Below are 21,580 nucleotides of genomic sequence, written 5' to 3'. Positions count from 1 at the left end.
TGGGAGTGTCCCCTACTTCTGGTGGAGCCCAGACACTCATAGGGTCCCACCTTCCTGAACAGTTCCTGGCGAAGTGTGCCATATGGGCACAACCCAGCCTAGCTCAGAGTCTGCAATGGCACACAGTCCCAAGAAGGCGACTGTGGCCTAAGTGGGAAATCAGGAAGGTTCAGATATGGCCAGAGATTACTGGAAATAGCTGGGGTTTGTTTGCTCACTGATGATGCCCAATTTATGATTACCCAGGACCCAATCTAGTATGGAAAATAGAACAGTATTTTCTTTCCTTCTTTCTCTTCCTTCCCTTCCCTCTCTCCCCCTCTCTCCCTCCCTCCCTCCTTTCCTTTCTTTTTTTTCTTCTCTCTCTCCCTTCCTTCCTTCCCTTCTTTCTTTTCTTTCATGATACAGGAGTTGGAACTCAGGGCCTCATGCTTGCCAGGCAGGTGCTCTACCACTTGAGCTGCACCAGCCCTTTTTTATGTTTTTTTTTTTTTTTTTTTTTTTTGAGATAGGGTCTCATGAACTATTTGCCTGAGGCTGGTTTTGAACCATGATCCTTCTGATCTCTGCCTCCTGAGTATTTAGGATTACAGGTGTGAGCCACTGGTGCTCAGCAAGCTGGTATTATTATTGTCCCATTCTACTGCCCACATGTGGACAGGGAAGGCTTATAGGGGTTAAGAAACTGGCCCAGGTGGCAGAGTAGATAATATACGGAGCTAGGATTCATCCCAGATCACTGTAATCTGGTTAGGGCATGACTGGATGGAGACTGTTGGTGCCAAAGGGATGGCATGGTTCTGCCTTGCAGAGCTCACCTGCTTACCACATTTATTAGAATCACCTTCTCTGCCAGTAGCTTGGAAGAGAACATCATGGTAGTCATGACCTCAGTGGACCAGTTCTTTTCAGTCAGAATGGGCAGGAGGGTTCTGGATCTGGGTTGCTTCAGTGCTGTCACTGGACATGGCTCTTTCTCTGGTGCTGGCACTGGCTCCAGAGCTGGCCCTGGTGCTCACTCTACATGGTGTTTGTATACCTTGTGCTGCAGTGGACTCTGACTGCAAAGCAGGCTCCAGCTTTGCCAGTGGTGCTAGACTGGCTGTGCATCTAATACTGGGAATGGCTGATGCTCAGGATAAGCTACAAGAGTTAGAAGAAAAAGTTTCACTAACATAAGGCACTTTCCAATGGCCTTTTCAAACGAGGAAAATAACTCACTGCATTTGTAGAAATTCCAGCCTCAAAGCAACACCCCCCCAAAGTCTTCCAGGCTATAGTGCACCTACCTGGCCATCTGTTTCTGCCTCAGTGGGGTCTGCATATTTCAGCTAAGGAAGAAGAAAGTATGTGGGAGCCCCCAGGTCTGCTATGACCAAGTTTGAGCTACCTTAGGATTGAATATATGAGAATGGAAGAAATTTCAATATACTGTTCTACAAGATGCCCCAAATGGAGAAAATGGTGCTGGAAACAGAAGGGTGAGCAAATAGAGGTCAAGAGGCCTGGCCTTTCCTACTGCACTGTCTTTCACCAAACTTGTGTGAATCTGAGTCCCTGAGCTTGCCACTCTCCACCTAGAAGACAGACGCACACCATCCAAGTCCTCTATGACTGTCCTGGCAGTGGCAGACCTTGTCCAGCAAGGCTAGTTCAGACAATTAAGGGCCTCGGCTTCACACTGGCATCAGTTTACCACCCCCCACCCCCCAAGGGATGGGTACAGAGTCCATGCACCTGAGCACTAACAGCTGAGGTTCCAGACAGATTTGTGGGCAGGTTGCTCATCATAATCCCAGTTCTGGGTTCCCTGGATAGGATGTGTGGCTGTGACATGAAGGAGGATAAGCATGTTGGGAACTGGATTGCTGAAGGTGAATCTCTCAAGTAATGACTCTGAGCCCTAGTCTCTCCTTTCCTTTACAGGGGGCCTTAGACTCTACCTGCAGCTCAGTTTGACTTGATCTTCCTATAGGGGAGGCTCTAAAACATCAGCCCTCTTATAGGAAGCATAAGATATGAGATCCAGGGTTCTGCTAGTCTTCCCAGCCACAGTCCATGCATCCCTCCCACAGAAGGCCCTCATCTGGGTTTAAAGTCCACCCTTTTTTTTTTTTTTGCTGGCCCTTGGGTTTGTGATTCTGGTCAGTATATAAGAGAATGCATTTCTACCTAGAGGATACCAGGAGGACATCAAATCTAACATTCTGTGGCCATGACCTGCATTATACAGTCTATTATGAACATCTGACTTCTCAAATAGAACTGAGGCCTAGCAGTTGTCTGATTTGTTCACTGCATTATGTCAAGTTTCTACGAAAGTGACTGTGCAAATTGAATGCTTAATATATATGTACCAAATGAATGAACCACAAACAGAACCTTCTCAGATATCTGAGCAAGCTTGGGGAAATGCCAGCTAGAAGAAATCTCAATCCTCTTTTACAATTCAGAAAACATACCTCTTTCTGTGTGGTCTTCCAACCAGAGATGGACATGGGCTATTGAGGAAAGAGGCAAAGAACTTCTGTAGTGGGGGAATAGAGAAATATAATAGCTATGTACAGATACAGCCTATTCAGTAGCCCTTTATTTAGTTTTTTCAGTACTGAGGACTGAACTCAGGGTCTTGTGCATGCTCGGAAAGTGTCGTGCCACTAAACTACACCCCAATATTTAAGAAATATTGAGATAGAGTCTTACTTTCTCAGGCTTGTCTTGAAGTTGTGATCCTCCTGCCTCAGCCTCCCAAGTAGCTGAGATTATAGTGTGTAGCACTATGCCTGGAATCCAGTAGCTCTTTTTACAGAGTCAGCCACAAGGTACCTGCTTGTCATGTTTTATGCCATTTTTGTCCCTAAATCCTTTTACTATTCTCACTTCTCAGAGGAACACACTGAAGATCCACAGTATGTGGCAGATTCACTGTTGTGCCTCGGAGGGGACAGACACTTACCCACTGAAGAGCTGGTCCATGAAATGTAAGATGATGATGAAGTCCCAGTATGAGCACAGGAAGGTGGTGGAATATGAGATGGTTCCACCTTGGAAGAATGGTACTAGGGATTCCACGAGATTCTCCCTTGAGTGCTGCTTGAGGGTTTGTACCATGCAACTCTCTCTCAGGTTCAGGGTAGACTCATTGTCACACTAGAGAGGACAGGAAGGAACATTCAACCAGTGCAGCATCATGAACCATGAGTGGATTGGGATCTGTCTGGTTCTTTGAAAAGAAACACATACAGCTCAGGGAGTCTTGAGATACCCTGCCAGAATGTTTGGGTGGGAGATGGCCATGAAGAGATCACTGAGGAGAAGGGAGAGGGCTGATGTGGTCCTGCAGAGAAGTCCAAGCAGCAGGGAGTTCCAGCAGTGAGAACGTCCCATCCTCCCTGACAAGGAGCAAGTCTCATTGCCTAAGGGTCACAGTGGAAAGCAAGCACTGAACCTGTGACTGGAATAGTATTTAGCCTTTAGAGCCTGCCTCCTGCTGCATGTGTTGGCTGCTAGAATGGGCCAGAGCCCTGATCCTTGACTCTCTGAATCACATGATATCCACAGCTTCCTCCCCACCACAGGGAAGTGAACTATTAGGTGGAATCTGAAAACCCCTGCCCCCAGAAACTGCATTCTGATATGTATTAGCTGCCAGTCTGAGTCATGTGACTTCTGCAGCCCCTCCCCCACACAAGGAGATGAACTGCTGAGTGAGGCCTAAAAGCTCTGAGAGCAGACTCTATATCACAAGAATTTCACAGTCTCCTCCTTTCCATAGGGATGGGTTCTGTAAGCATTGAGAACAGCATGCAGAGTGACCAGGTCTCTCATTTCTCCCCCAGCCAGTGCAGAACTCAGTGTTCTGTTTGCTTCCCTTCCCAACTCTTTGACACATGTGGGGGTCACCTTGAGGCTTGATCAATAACTGCCACTGGCACACAAACTATTGTGTGGGGGTGTCTGTGGAACAAATGGAAACCAGCTTGTCCCACAGTCTGTAAAACTCCCTGCAGACAGCAGTAGCTCCCAGTGTACAAAGAAGGGACGCTTCTATAGCAAAAGCAGCCCAGAAGCAGACAACTGAACCTTCCTCAAGAGACTTCAGCTAATTTACCTTGATCTGAGCAGTGCTGCTGAGCCACAGCCCCTGTCCCAGTGCTGGGAAATAGGGCCTCAACTTGGCCACTACAGTGTCCTCCTTAAAACAGAATATTTCAACTGAAAAACTATCAGTGTAGTCTAACCAATGACTTGGCCTTGACACACAAATCCTAATGCAGAAACAAATATGAAAAAACAAGCTAAATGAGTCCTCTAAAATTCAACAACTCCACAGTAACAAACAGTAATGACAGTGAAGGACATGAAATTTCAAAGAATTAAAAAACAATTATAAGAAATGATCAATGAAATTAACATGAATAAATGCCTGAATGAATTCTAAGAAAAATCTCCCTGTTGAATGAAATGAAGAAAACAATTCAGGGCATGAAAGAAGAATGTAATAAAGATACAGAAATTCTGAAAAAATCAAATTGAAATCCTGGAAACAAAAGCTCAATAAATCAAATAAAAAACACAGCTGAAAGACTCTGTAATAGCCTGGATCAACGTGGAGACAATATCGGGGCTTGAAGACAAGGTAGATGTTTTTGAACATTCAGCTGAATATAAAAAAAAGAAACTAAAGAAGTATGAATGGAACGTGTAAGATCTCTGGGACACCATTAAAAAGCCAAACCTACGAATCATGGGTATAAAAGAGAGGTGCAAGCTAAAGACATCAAAAACATATTAAATAAAATAGCAGAAAACCTCCCAAATCTTGAAAAAGAGGCTGTCATCCAGATACAGAAGGGCCATGACTCCAAGTAGACAAGACTTCCCCACATTTAGTTAAAACATTAGGCACAACAAGGAAAGAATATTGAAAGCTGCAAGAGAGAAGCACCAGGTCACCTATAAAGGCAAACCTATTAGAATAACAGCAGATATTTCAATAGCAAGGAGGGAATGGAATGATGTATTTCAAGCCCTGAAAGAAAATAACTGCCAACCTAGATTAGTATATCCAGCAAAGCTATCTTTCATAATTGAAGGAAAAACAAAATCATTCCATGATAAAAACTAAAGCAATTCACAACCTCTAAACAGTTCTACAGAAGATACTTAAAGGAATCCTACAAACAGAAGAGAAAGATAAACACAACCACAAAAATAGAGGAAAGACTAAATCTCACTAATAAAGTAGATAAACAAATGAGAAATAAGGAAAAATCAAGCACTATGAAATCAATAAAATGGCAGAAATTACTACATATCTTTCTTTTTTCATATCTTTTGATAACAACTCAATGGTCTCAATCAAAAGACACAGTGGCAGGTTGGATTAAAAAACAAGACCCAACCACTTGTTGCCTGCACAGAATACACTTATTGGCAAAGACAAACACAGATTTAGAGTGAAACGATGGAAAAATATATTTCAAGTAAATGGAGCCTTAAAGCAAGTAGGAGTGGCTATACTCATATCTGACAAAGCAAAATAAATCAGAAAAGACAGAGAAGGTCACTTTACTCTGGTAAAGGTAATAATTCAGCAGGAGAAGAGAACAATTGTAAACATATATACACCAAATGTTGGCACACCCAATTTTATAAAGCAAATACTACTGGACACCAAACAAAATAATTGTGGGTGACCTTAATACCTCATTCTCACCAATAGACAGTTCATACAGACCAAAATTAATAAGGAAATTTCAGAGTTAAATGACATTATAGAGCAAATGGATTTAACAGACATCTACAGAATATTCTACCTAACAGCCACAGAATACACATTGTTCTCAGCAGTCCATGAACTTTCTCCAAAATAGATCCTATGTTAGGACATAAAGCAAGTCCTAACAAATGTAAGAAAATTGAAATCACTAACGAGAAAGTATAGAAAATATACAAATATTTGGAGATTGAACAATTTACTCTTGAATGAGTGGGTCATCAAAGTAATAGTGGGGACATGGAAATAAATTCCTAGAATCAAATGAAAATGAAAACATAACTTACCAGCAAAGGTAGTGTTAAGGGGCTGGAGGTGTAGCTCAAAGTGGTAGAGCACCTGCCTAGCAAGCAAGAGACCCTGAGTTCAATGTAGTACTGCCAAAAAAAAAAAAAAAAAAAAAGTCCTAAGAGGGAAATTTATAAGTATGAATGCTTTCATTAAAAAATCAAATTTCAAGTAAGTAACTTAATGATGTACCTCAAACTCAGGAAAACAGGGACAAGCCAAACCCAGAAGCAGCACACAGAAGGAAGTAATAAAAACCATGGCAGAAATGATGAAACGTAGACTAAAAGAGCAATACAAAAAATCAGTGAAAGAAAAAGCTGGTTCTTTGAAAAGATAAACAAGATGGATAAACCTTAGCCAAACTAACCAAAAAAAAAAAAAGGGGATATCTCAACAAACACTGATGAAATTCAAATGGTTATTAGGGAATACTTTGAAAACTTACATTCTAGTAAATTGGACAATGTAGAAAAGGATAAATTTCTAGATGCATATAACCTCCCAAAATAGAACCAGGAGAATATAAGCCACCTATACAGATCTATAACAAGTAATAAATTGAAGCAGTAATAATCTTCTGACAAAAAAAGGTCAGGACTGGATGGGTTCACTGGTGAATTCTACCAGAACTTTGAAAAAGAACTAACACCAATGCTTCTCACACTAAGTCCATAAAATAGAAAAGGAAGCTACATTGCCACACCAATTTTCTTTTTTTCTTTTGTGGTACTGGGGATTGAACCCAGGGCCTTGTGCATGCTAGGCAAACACTTAACCACTGAGCTACATCCCCAGTTCTCCAAACTAATTTTATGAAGTCAGAATTACCCTGAAACCCAAAACTGGATATGAACATAACAAAAAGGAAAATTATAGACACAATAATTTTTAATAAAACACTTGCAAATTGAATTCGACAACACAGTAATGAGAGTATTCACCATGAACAAGTTGGTTTCATTCCAGTGATACAAAGACGGTTCAACATATGCAAACTGATAATCACAACACAGCATATAAACAGAATAAAGGACAAAGATCAATGAGCATCTTAACAGATGCAGAAAAATCATTTGACAAAATTTAACATGCCTTTGTGATAAAAGGTCTGAAAAAACTAGGACTAGAAGGAATGTACCTCAGCATGACAAAGGCTATAAACGATATACCAATAGCCAACTTTCTATTAAGTAAGTGGAGAAAAACTGAAACCATTTCTTCTAAAGCCAGGGAGAGGCGAGGTACATGACAGGGAGATCTGCAGTAGTTCTGTCTCTAGGAATAGGCAGGGAACAGTTACATGGATGCCTATGCTGGTGGGTTGGCAGAACAGTGATGAGTTTGCAGAAGTTCACTTCTGGTTATTACCAACTTACTACCCCCAGTTTACTGACAATTTCAGACTCTGAGACAAAATGGGTTTGCTGGAAAAAGGGTCAAACAGTTGGATCCAGAAGTAGAACTGAGGTCTCCCTGGATCTAGGTGCACCACACCAAGCTCACATGGGCCTCAAACTCACCTCTCTACTGTGTAAAATAGCACTTTCTATTGTTTGCCCTAAAACAACCTCTTGAGCTTTTAGAAATACCTCTCTAAGCTTATGAGAATTCTGGGATATGGTCAGTCAATATGCTTTATCATATGGAGAAAGATTTAAGTACACTCCCTTCTCAGCCTGTTGCTGGAGGCTGGAGAATTCTAGTTATAGAACCTGTCCCTGTGGTAAAAGCCTTACATCACTCAGTGTCTAAGCCTTTTTCCAGATCTATTACATCTTTCTTAGAATGCAGAGACTATAACAAAAGAAATCACACTGGCTTCTACTTGAAGGGCCTTTGGCAAGGACAAGGGTCCATTTATATTCAAAGCAATGGTAAGCAAAACTGTGACTTGCCCAAGGTCAACAGTAGAGCCTGAGAGTTCCAACTGCTTCCACCACACCCAAGTGCCTGCACTCCAGATTGACCTGTCAGTCAAGGCACATTCAGAACTAGGGGTGAGGAGACTGTTTCAAACAGGCATAAAGCAAAAAGGAAGATTTACTGAATTATGTACTGGAAGTCAAGAGTCAGGATTCAACGACACCATGATCACAGTTTAGATCTGTCATGCCATCCTCAGAGGCCGAAGTATGTTGGGTGGTAGCCCCCACTAAAATTATGTGTAGTGCCTACTCCAGAACTGTAAGTGTGACCTTACTTGAAAAAATGGTCTTTTCAGATATAATTAAGGACCTTGAGATCATCCTGGAATACTATTGTGAGCCCTAAATTCAGTCACAAGGTAACCTTATAAGAGAAAAGATAGACACACAGAAAGCTATGTGAACACAAGGCTGTGATGAGCATGAGCAGTCACAAGGTGAGGAATGCTGACAGCCCTGAGAAGCTGAACAGGCAAGGAACAGAGTCTCCTCTGGAGGGATCCCAGCACTGCTGATACCCTGATATCAGGGCCTATTTGTGTGCTATCACCTCTCCCCTTGAGTCTGAGATCCCTGAAAGCAGGAACTAGGTCTTCCACCTGTGCACTCTGAGTACATGGCAGACAGTATATAATCTGGCAGAGAAAAGCATCTGACTTATTTTCTCCTAGTCCCAACCCTCAGCTCCCTCTTTCTAGAGTTTTTCTATGCTCATTTCTTAGACAATAACTCTCTGACTCCAAGTGCAGAAACAAATCCAATTCAGTTCCACAATGAAATAGCTGGCTTGAAGACTGTCCCTTTCCACCTTCCCTGCCTCAGTACTCTGTGCCTTTCCTTAGTACCATATTCCCAGTTTTCTGTTGCAGGTAGGTTTCCCACACAAAGGGAATAGAGAACCATCAGCAGAGGAATGCAGCACAATACATTTTACCTTTCTTTGCATATTCACACACTCTGAAGTGAGAAAGCATATATTAAGGACTTACTGTATAGTGATGACCCCTGCCCTACATTTCATAGTAACTTTTTCTAAGAATACTTATCTATAAAATCTGGAGTAAATCCTAAGAACTCACAGGTGAGTCTGTCATTAGTTAGTGAAGCCAACTAATAGGAAAGTAACCAACCTCTGCATTTTTCTCCAGGGGCCCTAGCTCTACCTGTGGGTCACACTGGAGATTGCTGACTCAGTGGGTCTTTACTGCCACATTCTGTGCAAGTGGAACAAAGCCACAGGTCACAGCCAGGAGAAATTCAGGCGCTCGTGTGGAGGTGCCAGACATAAGGCTCTAACTTGTATCTGCCACATTTATTCAGCAGCTAATTAAAAGTTGTCTTTGGAAATAAAAGTACCTTATCAGAAATAAAAGTTACTTTGCAATGGTCAGAGAATGGAAGCATGCCTCTTCAAATAATTTCTCTCTGACTCAAAGGGGAGAAGGACCGCGTGGAGGAAGGAAATACATTTTTTAAAATCTGTGGACATACTTTACTCCCAGGCTACCAGCAAGTACAAATTCTGGGGGGAATTCTCCAAACCTTGGTGCCCTAGAACCCCAGTAAACTGTCTGAACAATGCATAAACAATGCAGGATCCAGCTTAGTCCAGGAACCAGCTCAACAGAAACTGCTGGAAGCAGGGAGGCCATTCCTTCCAAAATTATGGCTCTGTAGTCAGTAGTCAGACTTGCTAAGTGGGAAAGCCAGCCCTGCCTTTTACCTTTCTGTTACACCCTGTAACTTCTACCTCTAACCTGGTGGTTCTCCATGCTCTGAACACACATAACATTCTCCCTCTCCTGCTCCCCAAACGCATCATTCTCAGTTCTTTGGGTGGGAAATTTGCTGTGGGAGAGCTAGGAGGCAGAATCCAGATGGGCTGTAGCTAAGGTTAATTTTTTTCTTCCTTCACATTGCAATTATTCTGTGAAAAGTTGGGCTGAAGATTGCAAGCTCTGGAAAAAGCAAGGGTAGTGCAGTGCCAAGATATTTGCTTAGCCAATGAGTTTGCTTCTATTTCCCAGGGAAGCAGGCTTAGATTTCCTTGTCTTGGCTGTGTCCAGCCAGTTGCTTCTGGACATGAAGAGAGGTCTCTGTATCCTCCATGTCAACTTCTGAGACTGAAAAGAACCACTTTCCATAGCCTTCTGGGGACTCATGATGACAAAGCACTACTGTGAACATGGTCCCAAACTAAGCTAAGGGATGGGGTGAAAGGGCACATTAAATTTACCAATGAGAGGGTAGCCATAAAACAGAAACAAATGGGAGCCATCAAAAACATAAAATTACCTACACAAATGGTGAAAAACCAGAGCTGATTGTTGCTCAGTGGTAGATGCATGCTTAGCATGAACAAGGCTCTGGGCTCAATCCCTAGCACTTTCCTCAGCACCTGCCCCTCTGAAAAAAAAATTGTTAGCACAATTCTGTTTGTTCCATCACAGTACAAAATCTGCAAGTTTTTCATCAAGATAGAACATAGTAATAAGTATTAGCACTTTGGTATTAACGTATTAACTGTGTCTCCAGGCCCGGAATAACCTGTCCACACCCAGGCTTCTCTAACTTTCCATCTTTTGCATCCTGGGAGTTCAAGAAGCAAAACTGCCATTCTTTCTAGCTACCCTGGTTTCCAACCTCACGTTTCCATCTTGCTGTCTGTAGTTTTCCTTGCTTCCTCAGAGTTGTCACAGGGCCTAGCGCAGCAAGGCAGAAGGCAGGTGGGCATCACGTCATCTAATATCTACCTTTGAAGGTTCTTCCCGTCTAGCAGTCCATCAGGTCCTTGAAATGCTCATGCCATGAGTATTTTTGGGAAGATAGTCCCAACTGCCTAGAGGCACCGACATCTAGCATTCTACTGAGAATCTCACTCCCCAGGGACCATGTTCCGTTCGCTCTCAGCATCTTTCATTTTTCTCTCAAGGGACTTTTACTTCTTTTTTTTGAACTAGGGAAAATTCTTTCCCTTCAGATTTCTTCAACAGGCACAAAGCCCCCTTGCCTCTTACAAATAGAATAAAATAAATCCCTTTTGTTAAACAAAAGCCAGGAAAGATTTCTTGATGTTCTTAATCCTCCCACATACCCACACTAAAGGAATGAGCAGAGAGCCAACTGCCTGCTTGCATGAGGAAAGGGAAAAATGAGAGAAAACAGACAAGTGCACATCTCAGACATGCTTGATGAATGTGTACTTACTCTCCATTCTGTCACTCAAGTTTGGGCTGTAGTCAGTAGGGGTTTCTTCCTTGGGAAATAATACTGCTTGAAAAATGTAAGAATAAAAATTTCTCAGCTGGGCATGGTGGTACACCAGCACTTAGGAGGTAGAAGCAGGAGGATTTTGAGTTCATTATCAGCCTAGGCTACACAAGTGAGACCCTATCTCAAAAACAAAACAAAAACACTACCACTGCCACCAACAAAAATAAACATCCCCCCCCACAAAAAAACCCAAGTTTCTCTTTTGTTTTTGTTCCTATCAGTCCTGTACTTCTCTGCAGCCTCTGTCTACTTTTGTCCCTTTCTCCATTCCCTCCTTCTCTCTCCCCACACTGCCTCTTCCCAGCTGGGCTCACATGTTGTAACAGAAGCTGGCCAGAAGTACTGTCACCCCAGACAGGAGACACAATAGGGCCAAAGGTAGCAGCTCAGGTGGCCACATGAATGACCAGGCCTACCCCCAACCACTTTATCCTGGGAGAACTCTTCAATTCTCACATCTGAGAGTGCCTGTTAGCCTTCAGTTTCTTGGCCTCTACAAAAGATGTCTCTTCCCTCTCCCTTAAGACTTTGGCTTGAGCTGCACCTACGCTCACTTGGTTCCCTCTTTTGCTGGCAGCAGCCTGCCCTTGTAATCAGATACTTCCACCCACTATATTCGGCTCTCTTTCCACTCATGCCCAGCTTCACTGAGCAATCTTAACCTCCACCAATGAGGTTACAACACCTGCTACAACCGCAAGAGTCTCCAATTTTTCTACTCCAGTGTTTCTTCCCTGTCTCAATTTCATACACCTAGATACTATTGCCTGTTGACTATTTAGCCTAGAAAACAAACAGCCAGAGAGATGTGATTGCTACTTTCTAATAGTTAAAGAAGAGTATCAGGATCAAAGAGCAGACCTGGGCCATATGGTGGACTGCAGACTTCTAACAAACAGCACTAGCCAGCAATGAATGGCTTGCTCTAAGGCAGTGAGCATCCTGTGATTGAAGGAGGTTGAGACGGTGTGCAGACAGCATATGACCAAACTGAGCAACATTCACATTCCTTCCCATTCTGAGATTTAGACTTAGCTTAGCATTCAGAGATTCAGGTAAATAAATATAAAATTTAAAATTTTTTAAATTGAGTACCTAAAATTATAATTCGTGATCTTTACTTATTTACACTCTACCACTAAACTCTACTATAAACAAAATTTAAAAAATTTTTATTTATCATCAAACAATTTGCATTACACACTCATTTGTCTTGCCATATATGCATTAGTTTTTAGAGAACAAAATGCACTTCATTTGAATTGGAGGTTTACAAATCAAAAGTTCAAGTCCATTTCTGGATATTTTTCTCCTGATGCTCTGTACATCTTTTTCTATGGTGAGTCACCTGATGGGGACGCCAGAACAATATTTAAATCAGAAAAATTGACAAGCCCTTCCCCCTCTTTCCTTGTTCTCCTCACATACCTGACTTTTCAGGCATAAAAACTAGTTTAAGACTGGGGTGCAGCTTGGTGGTAGAGCACTTGCCAGGTATGCATGAAGCCCTGGGCTCAATCCCCAGCACTACAGAACAAAACATTTTAATGTGTGTAATTTATTTTTTTAAAGAAAATATTATTTTCTACCTCCTTACTCTCATAGACTCTTTCTCTCCTACCCATTTTCATAGTCACATGCTTTTCATCATATTTTTCTTCCCTCCTCTGAACCCCCAAAATGTGATCACCCCCAAAATGTGATCTCCCTGACTTCTGCTTTTATACATAGTTTCAGCTGCCTCACAGCTCCAGCTTACACATGGGCCAACATAAATCTTCAGTTTGCCTGTTTCAGTTTGCCTCCCCCCATAAGCACATACAATTTCTTGGCTCAGTTTTTCTTTCATTTTTTTTTTTCAGACAAGAAAAATTCATGGATTTCATTTTATGTGTTAAGAAATAAGCAGGAAATGTGTGACTTATTTAAATTGATTTTTTAATTGATAATTAAAAAATCAAATTGAAGTGGTATGTAAAAATAAACAAGTAAACCTTGGCTCAGTTTTTCAAGTTTACCTTTTTATTCCAGACATACTTGTGTTCTCATCAGCTATGACCTTGGGAGGAGGAAGAAAGAAAGAGGGATATGGTGACAAGGTCTACAACTGCCCCTTTAGCAAGGACAGTACAAGGGAACTTTTCCTTAGGACAGCCTTGATCATATCTGCTACCTTCCCTTACAAGGTTCTGTCTTACCCATTGCTACGGCACTCACTCAGATCTGAAGCATTTTCTTGATTCAGCTTCAACTGGGGGAAAAGGGGTAGGGAGGTTAAGAAACAATCATTTAGCCAAGGAGGTAAAAGTCACTTACTTTGGTGGATAACAGACCTGCCAAGTTGTGGCCATAGATCCCTCTACTATGCTATCACACATGCAGGGCCAGTGAAGAGAATGGGCCGTGTGCATTTAGGTCCTCATTCTGACACTCACTAGGTGAGCTTGGAAAGGTCCTGCATTTCTCATCCCTAAAATGAAGTAAATTAAAAAAAAAAAATCACGGCTTCATATAATTGTAAGGATTAAAAGAGTAAATGGAAAACAGAGTTCCATGCCAATTAAAGGTTATACAATTCCTGGCTTAATTTGCTATTTAGCTTCCAGTCTGCAGGATACCCTTGTAAACTAATGAAATGTTCAGTTTTCCACCAATGGGAATACAAATCATGCATAAAGTTATCAAAGTCTCTTGCATTACAATCCCTGGTCAAGAATTCCAGAAATACAGCAGAAAACTAAGATTCTTTTTATTTGTGAATAGTTTCAGGTCTCTAAATTCCTCAATACTTAAAATATAATTCATAGACTGTAAACGAAGGAGTAAGGCCTTGCTCAGAAGCACCTATCAAACACAAGAAAAGCAGGCAAAGCATATTGAATTTTTTCCCATCTTTATTTATAAAGAACACAACTCCTCCTGACATAGACACAAATATGCACATGTTCCAAGAAGTGCATTAACAACAACAGAACTGGGGAGAAGAGAGGGACCCTCATTAACATCTGTGTAACTCACACTCAGGAGCCACTGGGAACACTGTCTCTGACAGGACATCTCACCTCAAAACAGGAAGAGACCTTGATCTACCTATCCACAGGCAGAGAGAGCACCTTTAATCTTCGGCATCATCAAACTGCCCTGTTTCAAAGACCATCTTGGAATAATGGGGTATCAGTGGAGGTGGATGGTGCCAACTGGGGTCATAGATCATGTCTCCTTGTGGGGCACAACACAGCCAAGGTTTTATCTCTTGAGAAATGCTCCCCTGGATATCATCAGCATCTGTAGGCAGTTTCAAAAGACAGATTAAAGAAAGGAGGGAAGGTGAAAATGGACTGCAAAAAATGTTTAAGGGATAAACATTTATTTTGCTTAATAACACATGTCATATATATGTGCACACACATGAATTGCAAATACGATCATTCTGCACAATTCATGTTTGTACTTCATGGACAAGGTTCTCAGCAGTAGAGGGGAAGCCAGTGGATAGCAGAGCGCTTCTGTCTGCAGTTACTCAATTCAGACAAAAAATTTGGAGTAACATTTTTCCCATGTTAAAACAAAGTGATACATCATGGAGTCAAGTGTTTATTTTTCTTTTCCATTAATGTAAAAAGAAGCTGTCACAGAAATTTCAGACATGGGACAAGTGTGAGGCTGAACTCATATATGTGGCTCCATCTTCCAAACTGCATGTAGGGGACTGTCTGGAAGAATGGTCTGAGAAACTCTAGGTTGGGAGCCCATAAATTCCACACCTACCATAAGGATTCCCTTGATCTGCTTTCAACTCCAAGTCCCAGTCCTCGTTAAAAAGATCAGCAGTCTGCTCCCTAGGTGGACAGCATGTTCCTTCTGACAGCTCCCAGGCCTTCAGTTCCCCATCAGTTTCCTCCTCCTCCTCCTCAGCAAAGCCGCCTTCTCCAGAATGTGTGTTCCCGCCATGGGTACTGTCATTAGGGGTGTTCTGGGCTCCACTGGCTGAGAAATCAACAGAAGGAAGGTCTTACAATGGGTAAACCAGAGAAGTCCTGCTCATGTGCTTGGGCGAGTTCTGGCAAACTTGCTAAGGGCAGTAAAACAAGCACACAAAGCTCTTTAGCTACCTGAGCACCTACCAACGTGTTACTTGGTTTAGGTTTTTTCAGTAAGATTAATTGCCAAGTCCTGTATGTAGTTTACATAGCAAGCAAAGCACAGTTGACATTTTTAGGGGATTTACAGGTCATTGAGCCAAATATGCTTCCACAATATAAGCTTCTGTTTTATTTTACTGCCTAATTCCTTCCTTTAGTTTCAAAGAGAGGGAGTGGTTTTTGGAGAAGAGCAGGGACTGTCCAGACACAGCATTCTTTACTGGGGAAGCTGGAAGGAACATTGTCTAAAGACCTCACAATAATGGAAGAAAGCCCAGGAAGGATAATGGACCTCTAAGCATAGACTGCTACTGTGATAGCAGATCTAAGGTGAGGAAGGCGTTAGCACCCAAACAGCCATGACACTAACACTGTAACATAATATTAGCAGCTATCGGCACTGGGTCTGGAACCAGACTACCTGGGTTCACATCTGCTCTGCCAGTTACTAAATGTATAACTGAGTTGAAATTTACTTAACTGACTCCTCAATAACTTAAACACAGAATTACCATATGACCCAGCAATTCCACTCCTAAAATATACCCCAAGGAACTGAAAGCAGGATTAAACAAACAAGGATGTTTACAGCAGTACTTTTCACAATCACCAAAAGGCAGACACATCCCAAATGTCCATCAATGGGTGAATGATCAACAAAAAGCCATAAAAAGGGAGTAAGTGCTGCAACATGAATGAACCTAGAAAATATTGAGTTGAAAGAAGCCTGACACAAGAGATCACATACTGTATGAGTCCATTTATCCTTAACTCACATTACCTATCCATAACAGGTAAGTTAATAAGAGACAGAAAGTAGATAACTGGTTGTGGGTTTAGGAAGGAGAGAGTGACTATTTAATAGGTACAAGGTTTCCTTTTGGGGTGACAAAAATGTTTTAGAACTAGATAATGGAGGTGGTTATACAACAGTGTTATTGTGCTAAATGACACTTAATTGTATGCTTTAGTCAAGTGGCAAATTTATGTTAGGGGTCCCTGGAAGCTCACTGGAGGTGTGGCTCAAGTGACTGGCTGCCTAGCAGGCACAAGGTCCTGAACTCAAGCCTCAGTACCACAAAACAAAACAAAACAAACAACCTTCCTTTAAAAGCTGGGTGCCAGTGACTCATACCTGTAATCGTAGCTACTCAGGAGGCAGAGATCAGGAGGATTGCAATTCAAAGCCAGCTCTGGCAAATAGTTTTCGAGATCCTATACTGAAAATACCCAACAGAAAACAGGGCTGGCAAGTGGCTCAAATGGTATAGCACCTGCCTAGCAAGAATGAGGCTCTGAGCTCAAACCCCAGTACTGCCCCCCAAAAAGATTATGTTGTATATCTTTCACTGCAATTGAAAAACCCTATGCCTCAGTTTCCTCATCTGTAAAGTGAACACGCTGTTGTGAGACTTAATTTAGAAACAACAACAACAACAAATGGAAAAAGACATGCTTAGAGCTGTTCCTGGCACACAGTGAGGTGCTCTGATCTAGACAAGCCCTATCCATTAAAACTTTTTTCAAGGATGGAAACACTCCTTGCTGTTTTAACAGCCATGTGTGTTTACTGAGTACATGAAATGTGGCCAGTGTAACTAAGGAGCTGAATTTCTCATTTTATTTAATTATAATTAACTTAAATTTACATAGTTATCTGTGGCTAGTTGCTACTGTATCAGATACTAAATTCTAGATTCTCTCACTCAATCCCTAGAACAACCCTAGGAGGTAGATAATATCAGCCCAGTATTAAAGATAGATAAGGCTAGGTGACAAAACTCAAGGCCAGGACTCTCTTTTGGAAATGAAGAAAAATTTGCCCCATCCAAAGCCTATATACTCTTTTCACTGTTTCAAGTTGTTTCTCTCAATGGGAAGGGTGGGTTTAGGTATAGGGAAAGTTCAGGACTTCCCTCAAAGAAGCTCCAGTAGATTTTCTAAATGAGGATTCAGCTGAAACACTGGGAAAAGATGGCAACTCAGCAGCAAAGAGGCTTGGTTAGTAAGAAAAGGTACAAAAGAAACAGAAGCTATCCTCTTTCTTCTTCTCTGCCTCTCCCAACATCCACCCACCTCTGCCATCTACTTGCCTAGCTGATCCGTGGCTGTCTCAGTCTCTTTCTCTAGACCAGAGTGGTCAGATGTGGTAAAGCCAGCCTGTGGAAGAAGAAATAATTGCCAGGAACTTGGGTATCTGCAACATGCACAACAGAAAGCCCATGCCTTGAAGCTTCAAACTTACCCTCCCATACTGCCCTTCATGGTACCGAGCTAGGACCCAGCAACCCACATTTCTGCTTTGCCCTGTGATACTTGGCTGGAGAAAGGCTTTTTCCTTCTCATTGCTGTCTGCATCGTCTCAGCAACACTTCATCCTGGCAGTGGGAGTGCCTTCCTGTAGTGGCAACTGAAGCCGGCTGCCAGTTTTCCAATACTTGTAGAGCCAGCCTCATCACTGGGGCCTCTCTTCAGTCTGGATCCAAGGACCTCTCCTCCAAGCTCAGAGACCCCAGCTGGAATTTCAGCTCTTCAAAGCCTTTCCTCTAAGTTTATAAATTTTAATCACTCCAACCTCATCCCTTTGTTTCCTCAGCCATTGGGCTGGTAGCGGTTTCCTAGAGCTGCTGCCTCCATATACAATTTTTACTTTTCCAGTTACTTAATGACTATATCTTGTTAACAACTCCTTCTAACAAATTCTGTCTCTTCACTGATGTTCCCTTGGAAAACTAAGCACTGAAAGAAACACTCCTAACCCCCCATAGCCAACCAGATATTTCTCAGCCCCACTACTTAGTTCCTGAAATGCTAACCACTTTTGAGACCTCTTTCCAATGGAACAAGAAATGTTCACAGCTTGCATGACTAGATCTGATTTCAATCCTAGCTCTGCCATTCATTCAGGGTGTGACCTCTAGAAACTGGAGGAAGATTGTTGTGATTCTGCAGAGGGCTTATAATGACATAACATTTATGGAAACAACTAGCATGTTGCAGGAGTGTAATATTTCTTCACGTTTTAAGAAGGGGTATGATTAAACTATATTATATGCATGTATGAAAAGATCATGATGAAACCCAGTACTTTGTACAATTAATAATGCAATAATAAAGTATTAAATTCACCCTTTATCCTACATCTAAATTGTACTTGCAACTTGTGCCCTAGTTAACATTCATCATCTAGTCATGCCTGGGTATAATGACTCAGTTCCACCTCCTGTAGTCAGTGACAACCACTGGTCACTACTTCCCATCAAGGGGTTGGCCTCTCACCTAAAACTCCTAACCATCTCCCTACCACCTATCTGGCCCAGCCTTAGAAAGGGATAATCACTACTCTGGCGAAAATCTTCAGCAGCCCTCCACTGCCAAAGCACAAGGTCATGTACATTCACATTCCCCCTCCATCGACTTCTTAAACATAGCTCTCTGCCCACCGGGGTACCCAAGCTCGAAGCCATTTGCATTCTCATCTCCATCCTTTGCTGGGCCACCACCCTCTCACATGCTTTCCTGTTCTGCCCTGAAAAAATTAGTCTAATCCTATTCTGCATCCCAAAGTAAATTTCTTTGCAAGTGTATGACTACATTTTTATCTTGGGGCAAGTACCATTTCTGATGTTTTAAGCATTCCATCCATCCACTCAGTAAGTGCATGTATTGTGCCAGGGACCGTGTAGACAGCCCTAAGCGGAGGGTTCCTAGCGTTAAGGAGCTCACTGCCTAAACACTGATCGACCATAAATCATGGGTAGATGATGACTATAATAACAATGCTTTTGGAAAAATTAGGCGCTGTCAGGTGCGCACACGGAAACAACTTGCTGGATACCCTGCGTCAAACGAGGCCTTTAGATTTCATTAAATAGATGAGAGCGCACATGTAACACCTGGCGTTCAGGATTAGCTGACCATCCCCACCAATGGCCAGAGGTCCTCAAAGCAAAGCCCCTCTCCTCCCCGTCCTCACCTAGCCCTTGCCCAGGCCCCAGCTCTCTGCCGTCATCTCCCATCCGCCAGTGCCTTCCCTACCCGCCTGCGCGCCACCCACGTCCTAGAGGATCCCTGCCCCGCAGCAGCTCCGCCGGCCGTTACCTGCCCAAGCATGCGCTTCGCGTCCTCGCCCAGCCCCGGCGCTGCCCTGGCACCGCGGCTCCAGCCGCCCGTCACCTCCCGCCCCGGGCCGCGGTGGTGGCCGCGCCCCGCCTGCCCGCGCCGCGCTCACCTCCGGGCCGGCGGAAGCTTCCAGCGCGCTGGAAAGCGGGGGACTCCGAGACGGCCCCGCGGCCCCCAGAGCCTGGGCCCCGGCCGCCTGAGGGTCCATGCCCGGGTGTCCGCGGCTCGGCGCCCGGGACGCCGATTGGCCACGTGACGCGCGGGTCCGACTGCCAGCTCGAGGATACGCCGCAAAGGGGCCAATCAGCTGGAGGTACTCGCGGCCGAGGGGGCGGGACACGGGTCAGGAGCCGAGGGCGGGGCAGCGCGCCGCGGACCAGCATCCCGCCTACTCCACGCGGGGTCAGCAAGTCTGGCAACTCCACAGGCCCTAAGGCGGACATGGTTAACTGCCATTCCTCCCAACCAGCTCCTCACATTCCCGGTACAGTGGTCAAGGACCTCAGTCTACCTGATAGTCCATAAAGACCCTGTTAATGCTACCTGAGTTTCCAACTACACTTCACTCTAACCCTTCCTTAGGTTTTTCCAAAATTCAGGCTGCAATTGGACTACAACTCATCTACAAACGGATACGACTACCTGGCAGTCCGGTGTCTCCCCACCATGAGTTAATGATCGCCTTTAAAATCAATCCATTAGAAATCGGGATAGATGATGAAAATAAACAGCTACAACGTGTGGACCATCCCATCCTGGGCTGACAATAGGATGACCAGTGCTCCCATCTTTCAGTGGTCAAAATCTACAACCTAGTAAATTCCCCGTGTTGCCATGGGGCACTTAAGGTGGCACTAGCCGTGGGCAGGGCTTGCCCTGGGGATAACGCAACTGCAATGACAGCTTTCATTGTCCCCTCCCCAACCAAGCACTGCTTAACTCTAGTAACAAACCAGGTTGAGGTGTCACAATCACTTTACTATTTAAATATCAGAAAAGTTGGAAGCTAGGATTTCCTTGCTCACCAGGCAGACTTACAAGTCTTTTGGGACATTAGTGAGCCTCTTCCTTCATCTTCCCTCTAAGAATGCGTTGTTTGTAAACAAGTCTTTTGGAAGAATTTAGGGCAGTGTTGACACCTGATATTCAGTGTTAGCTTTTTTCTTTATGTAGACTGTCAGAGATGGTAATGTGATCAAAGAATCTGTATTCTGTTCTGCTGATCCTCAAAATCTGACCTGCCCCAGATCAGCACTGTCCAACAGAATGTCAGGCCATGGCAGGAATAAATTCTGTTATTTGTGCAGTTCAATTTGGTAACCATGTAACTATCGAAAACTTGAAATGTGGTCAGTGTAAGAAGCTGAATTCTTAATTTTAGATATGAATTGTTACAAGTGGCCACTACATGGAAGAGTCCAGCTCTGGGTGAACTAGCTAGATGCATTTTCATAATCTATAATATCAAGAACCAAATAAAGGAATGTGGTAACCCACCTTTGCAAAGTGGTCTACCACCACCTATCTTCTTTGCTGTTTATCCTATGAGCAACATTTCTCTCCTAAAATAAGAATGTCATGAAAGATTTAGAAAGTTAAATTTCTCAGAACATAAGACAAAAGGGAAGGAGCTAATTTTCTTATTTTAAAGTGAACAACAGGCAAACAGCACAAAAGCTGAAAATTAAAATGTCCTAAGATAGTATGTACATATACTATGAATTGGCACAGGCAAAATGGCCACATAGTGTCAGAAAATTTAGTTAACCGCTTGGGGAAAAAAACTGTTTTCAGCAAGAGGAAGGACTTATAAAATATTTTTAAAAGAACAGAAATCACATACATAAAAACTATCCCCTGCTTGGGCTGGAGGAGTGGCACAAGGGGTAGAACATCTGCCTAGCATGTGCAAAGCCCTGAGTTCAAACCCCAGTACCAACAACAAAAACAAAATAAACCCATACCCCAGAAACCCGGCCATCAAAAACAACCACAAAAGAAAGTAAGGGGATGAAGTTATTTGCAACAAATGAGCCACAGACAACAGA

General features: G+C 42.9%; 1 protein-coding gene across 1 annotated transcript; it reads right to left on the bottom strand.

The window, feature by feature from the left end:
* Positions 1-14,144: 14,144 nt before the first annotated feature.
* On the bottom strand, positions 14,145-19,799 carry Coprs (coordinator of PRMT5 and differentiation stimulator). Its single transcript, XM_074042902.1, has 4 exons — positions 19,642-19,799; positions 17,500-17,570; positions 15,037-15,251; positions 14,145-14,553 (listed from the first exon to the last, which is right to left on the bottom strand). The coding sequence occupies exons 1-4, from the start codon at positions 19,738-19,740 to the stop codon at positions 14,384-14,386; spliced, it is 555 nt and encodes a 184-aa protein (XP_073899003.1). The 5' UTR covers positions 19,741-19,799; the 3' UTR covers positions 14,145-14,383.
* Positions 19,800-21,580: the final 1,781 nt, after the last annotated feature.

The sequence above is a fragment of the Castor canadensis genome, chromosome 10 (genome assembly GCF_047511655.1).
Source record: "Castor canadensis chromosome 10, mCasCan1.hap1v2, whole genome shotgun sequence".
Lineage (NCBI taxonomy): Eukaryota > Metazoa > Chordata > Mammalia > Rodentia > Castoridae > Castor > Castor canadensis.
This window is presented reverse-complemented; position numbering and strand designations above follow the sequence as displayed.

Coding starts and splice junctions, on each gene's coding strand:
- Coprs (XM_074042902.1), bottom strand. CDS start 19,740: ATGGACCCTCAGGCGGCCGGGGCCCAGGCTCTGGGGGCCGCGGGGCCG. Junction 17,571..19,641: donor AAGCTTCCGCCGGCCCGGAG/GTGAGCGCGGCG, acceptor CTTCTTCCACAG/GCTGGCTTTACCACATCTGA. Junction 14,554..15,036: donor AGATCAAGGGAATCCTTATG/GTAGGTGTGGAA, acceptor AACTGCCTACAG/ATGCTGATGATATCCAGGGG.